This window comes from Aulostomus chinensis, chromosome 10 (genome assembly GCF_037954235.1).
Source record: "Aulostomus chinensis isolate RoL2024-O1b breed Wild chromosome 10, RoL_Achi_v1.0, whole genome shotgun sequence".
Classification (NCBI taxonomy): domain Eukaryota; kingdom Metazoa; phylum Chordata; class Actinopteri; order Syngnathiformes; family Aulostomidae; genus Aulostomus; species Aulostomus chinensis.
The window spans coordinates 11,068,530-11,083,304 of record NC_141329.1 but is presented as its reverse complement, the minus strand read 5'-3'; the positions used below and the strand labels follow the sequence as shown (position 1 = coordinate 11,083,304).

General features: G+C 41.2%; 2 protein-coding genes across 4 annotated transcripts; one reads left to right on the top strand and one right to left on the bottom strand.

Moving 5' to 3' along the window:
- Window positions 1-271: 271 nt before the first annotated feature.
- Window positions 272-6,307, top strand: LOC147254395 (interleukin-18-like). The gene is made up of 6 exons (XM_086216008.1): window positions 272-496; window positions 2,383-2,454; window positions 2,690-2,701; window positions 2,860-2,997; window positions 3,635-3,777; window positions 4,022-6,307. The coding sequence occupies exons 2-6, from the start codon at window positions 2,385-2,387 to the stop codon at window positions 4,235-4,237; spliced, it is 579 nt and encodes a 192-aa protein (XP_086072134.1). The 5' UTR covers window positions 272-496; window positions 2,383-2,384; the 3' UTR covers window positions 4,238-6,307.
- On the bottom strand, window positions 5,877-14,726 carry sdhdb (succinate dehydrogenase complex, subunit D, integral membrane protein b). 3 transcript variants are annotated; one of them, XM_086216010.1, is made up of 4 exons: window positions 14,678-14,726; window positions 12,773-12,883; window positions 10,881-11,031; window positions 5,877-7,318 (listed from the first exon to the last, which is right to left on the bottom strand). In XM_086216010.1, exons 1-4 carry the CDS (start codon window positions 14,709-14,711, stop codon window positions 7,153-7,155), a joined length of 462 nt encoding a protein of 153 aa, XP_086072136.1. In that variant the 5' UTR covers window positions 14,712-14,726; the 3' UTR covers window positions 5,877-7,152. The 3 variants fall into 3 exon arrangements, with proteins under 3 accessions (XP_086072136.1, XP_086072137.1, XP_086072135.1); XM_086216011.1 differs by lacking the exon at window positions 14,678-14,726 and adding an exon at window positions 12,972-13,017; XM_086216009.1 differs by lacking the exon at window positions 14,678-14,726 and adding an exon at window positions 14,223-14,356 and having other exon boundaries at window positions 5,879-7,318.
- Between the last annotated feature and the right edge of the window lie 49 nt (window positions 14,727-14,775).

Genomic DNA, 14,775 nt, shown 5'->3' with positions numbered 1-14,775 from the left:
TCTGAGAGGTGGCTGTAATCTGGAGGGTTAACACAACAAGACTAAAATACAGGGGGGGGGGAAGAAAAACAAGAAAAGCGACCAAAAAAGGGACTGAATATTTCCGTATTTCTCGGACAAAATGACGTTTTTTTCCCTCATGAAGTCCTGACAACTTACTTTCACTTCAGTGTGAAAACGGGTAGCGTTCCCGGCGCTCCACGTCTTCCGCCTGTGAAAGGGAACCCCCCCCCCCCCCCCCCAAAAAAAAAACCGCGAGTCTCCGCCCACAGTTTATTCATTCTATGGTCCGATCAGCCACGGTCACTCGCCGAAGGGCAGATTGATGAGTCCGTATGTTAGACTGCGTGTATATGTTACAAGATTCGAAGGACAGTAAAAAAAAACAAAACAAAAAAAAACCCCTCAACTTCAGCCAATTATTATTTCTTGTTGGAACTCATTTTTCCTGTGCAGCAAAGAGGAGCGAAGATTTAAGACACCCGCCATCCCGCCGGTAGGTCTCTCTCCTTTCAGCTCATCAGTTCTGAAGTGAGTGTATTTGAGTACGATTTGTGGGGAAAAAAATAAATCTTTTCCTTTTTGTATTAATATACCAGTTCAAATACACAGTTAAAGAATTTAGGTTTTGTGTGTGGGTGGTGGGGATGATGTGCATGCAAAAACCTGAACCCTGGCCTCAGCTGCATACACCCACTGACTGCATATTTTCCCATCTCACATTCCAGCTCGTGGAATGGTCCCAAAAACAAAGCAAAAAAACAAAAAAAAACAAACGAACATTAACTTTATTAAATTTTAAACAAATTTCCCTTTTCACCCGTAAACACTTTTCATTTCACAACGTTAGAAACCCTTTGGATTCTTTGAATGACTTCTCTGTAGGCTGCAGGTGGAGATCAATAAAACCCGTGAGTTCTGCTGATGATGATTCATTCATTTGAAGCAAAACTATAAGATGGTTCCACATTGTTCAGAGAAAAACATTTGTTGAGAAAAAAAAATTGCTGAAACGGCTTGAAACCCTTTACCACTGCACTTTGAGGTTTGTCACTCACCATCGCAGAGGTGGGTGGTCTGGTTTGCTTCAAAATTATTGCTCTGTTTTGCATTTATATCTAAATTAAAAGCAGTAATGAGTGTTGAACGAGGCTGATTGATACTCTAAATTGACCGTAGGTGTGACTGTGAGTGTGAATGGTTGTTCGTCTCTCCATGTGTTGGCCCTGCGATGGACTGGCGATCTGTCCAGGGTGAACCCCGCCTCTCGCCCGTTGACGCTGGGATAGGCTCCAGCCCCCCCGCGACCCATGACGTGTAGGAATAAGAGGAAGATGACGATGGATGGATGAGTGTTGCACTCATTAGACACGTGTTTTTCAGACTTGATATCCCATGCCCTCCCAGAGTTAAACCCAGAGATTCTTTTGGAGTTTGTAATTGCCTTCTTTCATTGTAAAAGATGCATCTTACAGCCTGTTTCTTTTTAGGCTGATGTCCTCTAGGCTGTTGCGTACATTTTTTTTTATATTGTAATGTTGTTGAATGTCTTTTAATTGTACATAAGTACATAAGGATTCCTAACAGGCCACAAAAAGCTTGCGATTTTTGTAAAACATATCAGTCGAAAAAAGAACAACAAACTCTAACTGAAACTTAAAACTCCATCACTCTGTTGAGCCGCCTACTTTTAGGAAGCTAACAAAAGCAGATCTTGGAACCAAGAACTACCATTCACTGGCAACTGCAAGAGTAGTATTTTCTGTAAGTATTTCCCTTAAAGAAAAATGGATTTTTAGGTTTTTATATTCTACAAAGTATAGTTTTATGCTGGGGAGGTATCAGTATTCGTACTAGTTGTATTCATATCTGGATTCTATCCCAGCAGCCTTTGGGCGAGAGGCAGGGTTCACCCTGGACAGGTCGCCAGTCCATCACAGGGCCAACACATAGAGACAGACAACCATTCACACTCACAGTCACACCTACGGTCAATTTAGAGTATCAGTCAGCCTCGTCCCCTCTTGATGTCTTTGGACTGTGGGAGGAAGCTGGAGTACCAGAGAGAACCCACACAGGAACAGGGAGAACATGGAGACTCCACCTCTGTGCTCGAGCCAGGGCCCGCACCCGAAACCTTCTTGCTGTGAGGTGACAGTGCTGACCACTGCACCACCGTGCCGCCTACTTGTGAAGTGTCATGTGAAAGCTTTGCTTGCGATTTGACTTGACTTGAGTAAATCAGATAGGCCGCAATGTGACGTAGAACACAAAAAGCAGCAGTGTCAAGAATTTGAATTGGCAACAAGAGGGACATGAGCGTACAGCAGACATAAGAAAACAATGACAACTTAAAAAAAAAGCAATATTTTTTGTCTTCAGGTATGATGTCTTCCAAAGACTACTCCACTGTTCTATTCTCCGGCATATCTAGTGATGCCTTCTTCTTCCAAGGTAAACCAGATTTCACACTCATGTCTTTCTCAGTATATGCACAATTATATCGATTGAACAACTTGCATTATATTTAGGGAGAATTTTTGCTGTCATTTTACTCCCCCCACTATTGTCATAATTATTGTCGAGTCTGTTAGGTAATCAAAAAATGTTTTGTTTTAAGATCATTGAGACTAACTGGCTAATCGTTTCTCTGAATGTTCTTCTGTTGCCCAACGTTGGCTGTTTGAAGGGCCTGAAACAGGTAAGAAAGTTCTTAATTATCGGAGACTTTTATTCATGAAAACGTAGCCCAAAGTAGTTAACTGACGGGTAATCATAGCCTCACATTCATTGTTCTTCTACATCTTCCTGATACAAGTTGAAATAGTACCATCTTTTAATTTAGCTTTTCTCCCAAAGGCGTGTTTGTGGAGGAAGACGCTTTCCAAAAGTCCGAGAAGCGCGAATATCAGTTACAAAGCAGCAACAACAAATATCTGGTTTTGGATGCTGAAGACGGTTTCCTTTTCAAGAACTTAAATAGAGAGCAGCAGAAAGGTAAAATACCGCAATATTATGCACACTTCCTTGAGTTTTCACGATGAATGGCCAAAATTTAGATTCCAGTTGATCTTTTTTTTAGGCGTGTTCTAATCCCAAAAGTTGAAAATATCCCTTAACCTCTAGAATTTTCACAATTTTCTTACTTTCATTTTATTCGTTCATTTACATCTGGAAAGTGTATTTATTGCCATTAAGAGTTTTGATTGAATGTGAAATCACATGTATTTGCATTTTCAAGACCATTTTTATGAGGAGCATGTTGACTGACATCTTGTGGCCCATGGCGGTGGCCATGGCGGTGGCCATGGCTACGACAGATAACACATCATTCACCCAGACTACGGTGGAATAAGTCCTCCGTGTAATTTGGTGGTGATGGTACGTCTTTGATAGTTCAAGACATGTGAGTGAGTGTTTGAAAGGTAAAACACACTCTTTCGGTTTAACGTTGCTTTAAATCAAAAGGGTGATGCGTGTAGAAAAGATGTACTTTTATCATTTGCCTCATCAAAAGTATGAATGGATCAAACAAATCAAATTCACGTGGGCGTTCTACGCCGTTCTGTGTAGAACGCCTGCAGTAAGCGCTGATGATGCGGCTATTTTTCACGTTGTACGTTTTTCTTTTTAGGTAACAAATTCGACATTCAGTTTTACAATGACTCAAGCCATATTGAGCGAAAGGGCAAGGCAGCCATACTGTACGCCAACATCGACGACCAGAAGATGGTGGTGTGTTGCAGTGAAAATCACAAAATTATCCCCGAGGCAATGGTGAGTTAACACACGATTCAGCCGCTCTGCCTTCTTGAGCCGAGCACTCACTTCATTTTATGAATGTGTTTTGGGTAAAATGTCCAAAATAAGGTGAGTGGTAAATACTAGCTGAAGATATTTTAAACTTTTCTTCAATGGCATACTAAAAACATCCATAAATACTAAAATCAGTTCAAAGCTTTTTGTGGATCTTACAAACTTCGGTTGATAACCGGTGTCTAACTTTCTCTTTTGAACATAGGACCTTCCCAGTATCATTGTGGAAACAGCACACAAGGCATTGTTCTACATGACCAAAATTTCTCCATCCAGCACAAAATTCAAGTTTGAGTCCTCCATGTATCAGCGGGAATTCCTGGGACTTGAGCTGAGCGTGGCTGTTCCGTCTTTGAACAGGCTGGTGTTGCATTACACTGATGAAAGTGTGGATGAACCTACAGAGTTTAGGTTAGTTTAATATCCAGGTTTTAATTTCATTATTGATAATTTCCCCACTGAGGGATGAATAAAGCTTTATCTTATCCTATTTTATCTTATTTTTTTTTATTCTGGAGAGATTGGAATTAACAATTATGCTAAAATATATCACAAAAGGATACATCTATGAAATATATTATCTATTGTGTTGCACGGGGATGCTGATTCGGTATCCGAGTTGCCTTTGTCTTGGTATGATGTCTGTGGGTGTGACACTGGGTGGTAGGTGTCCTGGTCACGGCCCTAGAGTCTCCTCTGGTCGGTTGCGGTTCCTGTTTAGGGGGTTAGAGTAGCCTGTGTCTGAAATGATAGTGATAGAGGCCCAGCAGTTTTAGGACTACAAGTATAGGACCCCTTGACGGGGTTAGACTCACTCTAAATTCTCACCCAAAGACCCCGTCTTCTTGCCTAATGTCTGAATTTGACGACACCCATTTTTTTGGGCTTTCACAATGTCACCATGTCAGTCTATGCTGTAAAAATCTTGCCCTGACTCGCATGACCCTTATGAACTAAGAAATGCTCATGCAAATATATGGAAAGATTTTTAGGAGGAAATTAAAGCAAAATGGCCAAAGTGGCAAAGAACAAGTCAATGCATATGTTTTCACTAAACATGGTTTTTAAACAGACACCAGGCGGGTCATCAAATTTGTTAGGTGGCTGCAGCAAAAGATTTGGTGTCCAAGGCTTTGGGTCGGTGGCATTGTGGTGCAGTGGTCAGCACTGTCGCCTCACAGCAAGAAGGTTCCGGGTTCGAGTCCCCGCTCAGGCACGGGATCTTTCTGTGTGGGGTCTGCATGTATTGGCCCTGCGATGGCCTGGTGACCTGTCAAGGATGAACCCCGCCTCTCGCCCGTTGACGCTGGGATAGGCTCCAGCCCCCCGCAACGCTTAATTAGGAAAAGCAGAAGAAAATGGATGGGTGGATGGATGGACTTAAGGCCATAAAGCCTTCAGTCTTGAATCTGCAGGGGCTCAGGTTCTACAAGCCCATACTACTGAGGAATAACAAGATAGTATACGCCTGACCTTGGATAAAAAGATGTGGCCAATTACTCCATTTGTGATCGAGGCAGCATGTGGCAGAGGGGCTAGACTCTGGCCCAGATGAGTCACAAGGTCACTGCCAGGTCTTGAATGTGTATTCTTTTTGAAAAAGGAAGTGCAGGAACCGTTGACCCCAATAGCTTTACTGCCTGACTGGACCAATTTGGGGGTTCATTCTCAATGGCAGATTAACACGTTGTGTGATTCCAATAGAAAGTTGTTTCTCACTGGATGACCACTGAACCAGATTCCATTAGATATGAGGTAATGATGTCAAATACTGGTAACTAGGAGACGTGGTGAAAGCACATCCCCACGCCCACTTTGAGAGTATAAAGAGATGTATTCAATACCAGGAAAAAAAAGCTCACTTTGTATGCTGTAAGGACAGTAAAGCTCTTTGGGCTCAACTTTCCTGGACTCTGCTTATTGGAACTCTTTATCCTCCACTAATAGAACCTAGTTGTGTCTCAGACTTTGAAACTGAGACTTTGAGAAAGGTGTCTTTTATTCTTTTGTGCACTTGAGTGGTAAAAAAAATAACAATTTTAATTTCTGTAAGAAAAGGGTGTTGGCGTGTTCACAATAAAGCTTTTTAATGATTAGCAAGCCAAATGAATGCATGCAGCATTACATGAGGTTCGTTGCCAGAAAACAAAGCTATGAAGCAGATGTATCTTCCAATGGACCAAATAAATGTACATTCTAAACTTTTAAAAGATGTGTTGATTTTTAATTTGCTGTTTGCTCACTCATACAGTGGAAGCAAATGGTGATTCATACATTTAAGTACAGCACAACTCATTGATACACAGGCTTTTCTATGACTGTCTTTAGAGAGATTTTGTCGGCAGGGGACGGCATGTTGCAGCTGTGAGTTACAGAACCTGTTTCTTGTTGTTCAGCTGGAGATGAACACCTGGGTGGCACTTAAGAGCTAGCCTTTTCCAGCGACACAGAGGTGTTAGCTGGAGCTAGAGTAAGGATGAGGCTGCAGCGCTACTCAGTTAGTGCTGCTGTGTTATTCCTGATGGGGTTGAGAGCAAACAGTATGTACACATTGTCAAGGAAACAACACATTTAAGAACACAAAAAGGACCTTAACATAAAATAAATAAATTGGATGTCAAACGGCACTTTTTGTAAGACATTTTTGTTCTATCGAGTTACCAGTACATAGAGACTTAATGTGAGGATGCCAGGTATCTTAAAAAGGTGCAGAAATGGTAGCAACATGCTTAATAACTGTCAACAGAGAACTTAGCTAAGTTCAAGTCCACACTGAACATAAACTAATCTCCACAGTGAGAAGAGAAAATGGATGAAATTTCCCCAATCAGTATTGCAAAGCCTGGAAAACACTGGGTCTGCGATGTGTAACGTGAACGGAGTGACAGTTGCTGTTGTCATTAATCGCTCTAATCAATTGGACCAGCTATACTGACCACAGCAGTCATGCGGCATCTCAATTTTTCTTTCCTCTTAGCATTTAAAATGACAGAATCTCCATAGAAATGGCTCTGTTTGTGCTGTGGGCGGGCAGAACCATGGACACAAATATATACGTCAATGGCCAGAACAAACAGAGCCAGGGTAGCTGGATAAAGAAGCCCCTCCGCCCTGCGGACGGTACGCATCGCACATCTCCATCGTGTTCCAGGCCTATTTGAACTGATCAACAAATGTTGCGATTACACAGCAGCAAATCACTGGAATATTGTGAAAATGATATATTTATAAGAATTTACATAGAACACTTTGAATTTGTACATTGAGCAAGGATGAGACCGCTCCCACTCCAGTGTCCAGGAGTTTTCTCCCAAGCCTCCCAGTGCACAGTCCTGTTCATTTGCTCCATAGAAGTGCGATGGCTTTGCAGATGCCCACATCGTTGTAGTTGAAGTAGCACAGACCGGCAAAGGTGACTGTGGACAGCAGGAAGAGACCTGCGTTGGCAATCTTGATCTTGGGTTCCCCGTGAACGTAGTCAGTTAACACTTGACCGATGCCCCTGCAAGACAAAAAAAAAGCAAAATGAGGTAACAAAAAAAGATATTTTCTCAAATCAACTCAGTTCTGCCACCTGTAGCATCCCAAGTGAACTGGTTCACTGGAGGCTCCAACATTCCTCTGAGGTAAATCCTATTTGGCACAGGCTTAAATGCACCAGCTGAAAAGAGGAAGCTTTCCAAGCTTCTCATGTTTCAACTCAATACGCCGCCACCACCAAATTACATCAAGGTATTTGTCTTGCTGGGTTTTTGGTGGAAGAGGCAATAGTTAGCTGCTTCGAGATGCTCACCTACCCTGAAAGCCATAGCTTAAGAGGACTTATCACCACACATGACTGGGATTTGCAGCCTGCACCCGCCGCGTTCTTCAGTCTGCGCACTGACTGATGGGAGAGCACATCGCTGTGACGCTAAGCTTAAGGGCCCTTCACAAGTCTGCAAACAGAGCTGGAACTAACCACGCCGCAACTGATCACTGCTGATAGGTGCAGTGAGATGGCTGCATTTCTCCAACGAAATCCCAGAGGCACTACGCCTGACTTTGTCAGCAGATGAGTCAAGTGGTGGTGCTGGGTAACGACCTTCAAGTCCCCAATTCTCTGCTGGCTAAAGACTACCACAGTGACTAGGGCTGAGCAATTTTATCGATTCTGCGATTCATATCGATATTTTGTTTCCCCAGAGAGTAGTGATTCTTCAGCCGCGAGTATTGATACATTAAGCCCCATTCAAATCCCCGTCCCGCTCTTAGCAGGAAGAGCAATTTGGTCTGCCAGCCGCTAGTGTCACTGTAGAGCATTTCTAGTTACCCAGAAGCCTTTCTCATCCGGTGAGAGCTGAGAGATTAAGGAGAATGGCGGCGAGTATAAATCCAGCGTCTGCAAGCTTAAACGCAGATGTGTGGGAGCATTTTGGGTTCAAAAACAAAAAGGAAAGCGATGATTTAGACAAAAGTATGGCGGTTTGCAAACCATGTCACACAAACAAGTACTCTGGAAATACCACCAACCTGCGAGCCCACCTAAAATGTCATCACCCAGACAAGGAAATGCTAACTGAGACCGAGCCAAAGGAGCTGCAGCGCGACCCGAAACAAACCACGCTGGACAGTAACAGCGGTGGTTGCCACAAGTTCCCATCTTCACCGAGGTCACAGAAAATTACGGACTCCATTGCCTACTTTATTTGTCAGGATTTGAGACCTTATTCAGTGGTGGAAAACACCGGCTTTAGGCGCGTGATGAATGCAATGCAGCCCCGCTATGCTATAGTCACCCGCAAATTGAATTATTGGCTGCCATGGTTTACTTTTAGTTAACCTGGTGGTTAGATTGGCTAGTAGCTACCTCAAATGTTCAGTATCAAGCTAAAAAAGCTGCCAAAGAAGGCCATTTACTGCTCTTTACTCTCCATTGTTCACTTTACTTTTCAAAAGCTTGAAAGCTACAATTTGCACTCAGTTTCAATAAATGAGATTAATTTTCTCATCACATCTTTGATTCATTTTGTCCAGCATTTGCAAGCTGCCAGTCAGAGCCATATATTGTGCAATTGATGCTTTCAGTTCAGTTAATTCAATCCAAGTCAATGGAACACTGACAAGATGTCACTAAAATCACTTTGTCCCTTTAAAATCTTTAAGGAAGGATGTAAGTCAATCGAATTGTATCGTGAGCTGAATATCGCGATATATATGGTATTGTGAGACGAATATATCATGTATTGTATCGTATTGCAAGATTAGTGTATCACTACAGCCCTAACTGCGTGATCACACCGGACGCAAACGCGAATTTCGAGTCGCGTCATTCGCGCAAATTTGACGCCGGATCATTTTGGTGTCCATTTGTGTCATTCGCGCAAACACGCGAATTCGCTCAACTGCCCGAGTTGTGAGTATTTCCGGCAACGTTTCCTTCCGCCATTTCACCATGAATATTCACAGAAATACGTCGGAAAACTAAACGCCGTTGTATGTGGGTTATCAACACCATCCAGAGGCGAGCTCAGCTCGGTGAATTTCCCCGCTCAGTGAACTGAGCTCCTCCAGGGGCTCCGTCTGGATAACTGCCGCTTCAAGCGGTATTTTCGGATGACGACTGGCCAGTTTAACGACCTGCTAGCTAGGGTCGGTGACAGAATGTAATGAATGGACACCAATTTATTCAACTGGTTCTTGTAATTTTGACACTTAGTGTCATATAGCACCGGGTTTACACACATAGCCACAAATCAACTTGTCCGCCATCTTGTCAGTCAGTCAGTCAGCCGTGATGTCGGGACATCCTCAACGCTGATTGGCTGTCTTGACGCAAATTTTTTGCCTAAGTTCAATATTTTCAACTTGCGCGAATGGCGAATATTTCGCCTCGTGAATTTGCGCCGCCAGACTGAAAATCTGTTTGCCAAATACAACTCAATAATGGGTCGATCTCTAGCTCTGCCATGAAGATGCTTGAACTCTGAGAACTAGGGCACATAAATTGTGTGTGTGACAGTGAGAGCAAGAAAGCAAGAAAGGTTCAGATGAATTCCTATGAAATCAGTAATAATAGAAAAAAAGAAAAAAAAAAGACAGATTGAGGACTAGTAGACAATCTATATAAAAACCCTTTGAAAGTTTGTATGGAAAATCATAAAAATCCCACTAAGCATTTTTGCAGAAATAACTGAAAATCCAATGTAAATATCCAATTGTCTTTTCATAGAGGGCCTTCCGGGTAACCTACAAATATATCCAATCCATACAGCACTCTATTTAGAGGTCCGATACATTACAGTCACAGTATTAACAAGGCGGTAGCTTGAAATCTGCAAAAAGGTATTTCTCATCATGACATTTATTACTTTTTACCCTGCAAAATGGCCATGACATTGATAGATCAGGTGACTGAAAACAAAAAATTGAAGCCAGGCGTTCCAAAAAGTCAGATTGATTCAATTATGTGGCACCTCAGGGTCTAGCCTGAGCTCAAAAGGAATTCCTCTTTACGGTCTGACGAATGCGGTGTACTTCAGACTAGACAGAAAGTCCAAACACATCATTTGAAAACTGTGGTGGTAGAAGAGGGAAAGGATAAAAATCGGCGCAGCAACACTGGATAAATGCCCAAGTTTACCGTCACCATTTTATGCTTATCCCATTGAAAGTAACGCAAACATATTGGAATCAGAGGCAGTATGTTATCAGTTAAACGATAGTAACTAGTAAATTTTAAAAGTACCCTGGGGGTAAAAGTACGCTCACATGTAAGTTTTTTGGTCATCTATCAATCAAACTACTGCAGTATGAGACAACAGCTATAAATCTTTCCTTCATGAGAATTCCTGTTGACTCGGAGAGGCGTTGATTTATTTTCTTGTACTTATGCTGCTGGTTGTTATTTATGGTGCTATAAACTACAGCTACAAGTCAACTGATACCAGAGCGAGTATTCATATCCTGCCTGTTCAATCGGACACAGCATGAGCTCTGCAATCGCTAGATTTTATTGGTGGGGAGAGAAAGACTAAAGTCCGACCGCCAGATGGGACACGAACTTTAGTGGTAGCTTGTCTTACCAGTGTCCATGCAGGGTGAGGGCAGCAGCCAAGGAGTAGTCTACGGCAGAACAAGGGTTAAAATAGGCGACAGGTCCCATGGCCAGCAGTAGAATGCTCAACATTCGCTCTGCTGTCCAGTGCAGAGAGGCAGCTTTGGAGCCGGAGCCCGCTGTAGAGCAGGAGATACAACAGTTACAGAAAAAAGCTCCAAGATCTCTGTGAAAAGATCACCACACCACAGATGTGATTAAAGAAAGGTTACTGATGCTGGGCTCCTATTTTGGACTACATTCAAGAAATATTAGGAAATTTAACATTTTTACAACCAATTTTTTTTTTTTTAAAGACATTTCACCCCTTTCTTAAATGAATAAAATATTCCAGTCTACAGAGTGAATATAGTAATGAATACAATGTGATCTTAAGCCAGAAATATTTCACATTGCGAAGCATGAACAATAGATGCATTGAGGCCGGCAGTAAAAAAAAAAAAAAAGTTTGATAAGATTGGTTATTTTTGCAAAAAACATCAGGTGCCTCACAGCAGTTTCACCCCGGAAAGTCTGAACCGAGGCTCTTTTCCCCCCCCTTTTTTTGTAGGCAAGCATACATCTGACAGTCCAACAGAGGTGAGAAATGTAAGAAATATGAACTCTTTCACTTTGTTCACATAAATACTAAAACAAGACTAACAAGCGAACTGTGCCTTCTGTAGCAAAGCTAATGGCCCTCCATCTTTCTTTGAGTGACCCACGAACCCTGGTAGAAGACCAATAACTAGCAAGTAAAACTGACTGACATTCAGCCAACTGTGCATGAACCCAGTGTCAAAATACTAACACAGCATTTGTGATGCTAAATCACACCAGCAGGTGGCCAAGGAGACACCAAGTAAAACTGTAAGGAAGAACAAAAAGGAAAACCTTCCAGCTTTCAGAGAAACCTTCAGTTGTCATAGTTTGGCTTGATGTATAGCTCATGTTGATCTATATTTTAGTTTGACTCATCAGCTGTGAATATGAGCTTTCTGCAAAAAACAAAAACAAACAATAACATAAGACTTACAAAATGCTCATTACCTCAATCTTCATTAGTAACACTGGCAAATACTACAAACTACCACATCACTACACAGTGTATAAGACTATCATTTCTCGGTTTGCTAAGATCTTATGGACACAGTTCTTTTTGTGGGACTGGTGAGACTGGTTCAATTCCACTTGGCAATAATCTCCCAGGCTGCACTAGATCATGCTGTTGGCTTGACAATGATGTGGCGCCGCCTCTGGAGGCTGCATGTCGAGCCATGCAATATGATGATAATTGGGACCGAAAATTTAGAAAGAAAAACTGTACTTTGAAAAGTATGTAGCAGCCCCCACAGCTAGCATCTTTAACCACCTCTGTTAGACTCAAGTCAAACAATTGATCACTGACAGCAACAAATAATTGTTACGTGGTGAAAAGAGACCCCAGACTCAGACATTGTAGGGGCCTTTTGCCTGCAGATCTCCATATGATAAAGAATCACAGAGATGGAGGGAAATATTCAGCTAAGGCACGGTAGCGAAACCATGTTTAGCGCAATGCTGAAAACACTACTTGAATATTCACATTTTAAAGCTGTGATTGTATTTGTTTGCTTCTACAGTTTAAAAGTGTTTTCCATTTACCTACTCATATTTTATAGTTTGTAACACGCATGGATGGAAATTTACACAAAAAATGGGGGATTTATTGAGCATATGATTAAAAATATTATAAGAAATACAACCTGATATTTGGTGACATTAAAAAATGAAACTATTACAAAAAAGTAGACTAAATCAAGATATATAGCATGATTGGAATATGGGGTTTTGGAGGTTATTGCGCAGCTCTAATTGCATGTATGTACTCGTCAGACTGACCATTTAATGCCTGTGAAGCATGAATCCTGGCTGTCAGCAGGTAGGGCTGCTCCTGGTTTTTGTGTGGAACAACCAGAGGTCTGGCCAGCAACGTACTTTGGCAGAACAGAGCTGAGGAGAAAAAAAACAACAACAAGGATTCATACTTTCCAGTAAAAAATGAATAAGAATAAGAATAAGAATACTTTATTTATCTCACAGTGGAGAAATTGAAATAGTTTCAGCAGCATTTACAAAGAGATTTCTGAAATAAGAAAAACAAAACAGGAATAATTAAATATTAACATTTATATTATAAAAATATTTACATGAAGTACAAAACAGAATATTTTACTGCACCATTATTGCACAGATTAGTCAAAGTCAATTACCACATACCATGAATTTAATAAAACCTCAAATTTTATTTATAAATTTCACTCATTCAACTTAATTATAATTTAAACAGGATATACACTTTTTTTTAGGGAGGCATGACATTTTCAGCACATCATCATATTGGCAGGTATTGATCCTTTATTATAAACGTATCAGTATCAAACCAGGTTTGCTCAAGCTTCTTTGCCCACCATCAATGATGAAGACACAATTACAGATTTAAGGGATTTTAAAATGTATAGAAGGTAAAGAAAACTTTTTTCAAATTCATAATGTTTACATGTGTTACTCAGGATGTGAAAAATGCTAATATCATATTGACAGTTTTTTAAAACACGTAAGAGTGTTTTTCAATTGTTAAATATTGGTCATCGGCCAACATCAATTCTGACATGACACTATATGGCAAAAAATACGATATTGTGTGTATATCATTAATTGTTTTAGTATGTTTTGGAGTCAAATGATGGCCATAAACTGGGTAACTGGTGACTAGGCGTGAAACACAGGGCTCGAATGCAAACATTGCAGCTTCAGACAACAAAGATGGAGGCGCTGCTGACGAGGAGTCTTAACCTAAGTTGAACTTACGCCGGAAAGTCTGTGGTGCTTTTTGATTGTGCTACTTGAGCCGAATTGACAAACGAGTAACGTCGACTTAAAATATGTATTTCGACAAGTTGTGGCCTCCGTGTAACATTAGCGAAATCTATACAATCTAAGAAATGACGAACTTCTACACGGAGTATGGTTTTCGAAGCCGGCGTCTCTCGAGCTAGCTGCAACGTTACATCATGAAGCAAATTTAATTTTTGCTTTTTAAAACGTTCCAATGGGTGGTCTTAGTTACATATACACTGAAGTCAACTGCAGCTGGTGGGGCAACTACATGTTTGCTAAAGCAAAGTCATGAACTTGAGAGGACCACATCCCTCTGGTTGACGTGATTTATCTATTTGAAAACAACGTTCGACATCTGCGTCACAAACGTCCTGTTGGCAACCCACTCAAATAATTGAGGAAAACATATTTAAAACAGAGAGAAACGCTGAGGAAACAAAGACATACTTACGTTTAACTCCTCTGCGACATGCAGAACTCAACCTGACGATAAACGCCATGATGACCAGCCAACCAAGGTCACCACAGTAACCCGGATGTACTGTCATCGGCGGTACAGAGAGGTTCTATATTAGCGACGATGGATTACACAGACGGTTGGAGGATACGAGCTACATTTTTCCAGCTGCTGATTTTTGCTGCGATTTGTCTATATTATATATCTAAACAGGATGATTTACATTTGAATCAACGTTGAGAAACTGTCACAATTCTTTTCGGGGAAATTATTGAACAATATTTATAGGAGGTACATCAATACCTTGATCAATACATTGATGTACCATCAATGCGCTTGATAAAAGCAAAGCACACATTGGAGACAAAACGAAAAGAATTTGTGTTTCTTTGTATGATTTTAACATGTTTTCTACAAATAAAAAAAAACACCACACTAAATTAGCATACCTTCATTTGTTTGTGAGCAAGGATCATTAAACATGAATGTCTTTGGAGCGTAACTTCTGGAGTCAACTTCGATTCACAGATTTACGACACTTCCACGT

What these genes read in the sequence shown, in the direction of transcription:
- LOC147254395 (XM_086216008.1), top strand. Translation starts at nt 2,385, where the DNA reads ATGATGTCTTCCAAAGACTACTCCACTGTTCTATTCTCCGGCATATCT. An exon ending in AAATAGAGAGCAGCAGAAAG is followed by an intron (nt 2,998 to 3,634) that starts GTAAAATACCGC and finishes TTTTCTTTTTAG; the next exon opens with GTAACAAATTCGACATTCAG. An exon ending in AAATTATCCCCGAGGCAATG is followed by an intron (nt 3,778 to 4,021) that starts GTGAGTTAACAC and finishes TTTTGAACATAG; the next exon opens with GACCTTCCCAGTATCATTGT.
- sdhdb (XM_086216009.1), bottom strand. Translation starts at nt 14,319, where the DNA reads ATGACAGTACATCCGGGTTACTGTGGTGACCTTGGTTGGCTGGTCATC. An exon ending in ATGTCGCAGAGGAGTTAAAC is followed by an intron (nt 12,884 to 14,222) that starts GTAAGTATGTCT and finishes TTTTCTCCTCAG; the next exon opens with CTCTGTTCTGCCAAAGTACG. An exon ending in CTCACCCTGCATGGACACTG is followed by an intron (nt 7,319 to 10,880) that starts GTAAGACAAGCT and finishes TTTGTCTTGCAG; the next exon opens with GGGCATCGGTCAAGTGTTAA.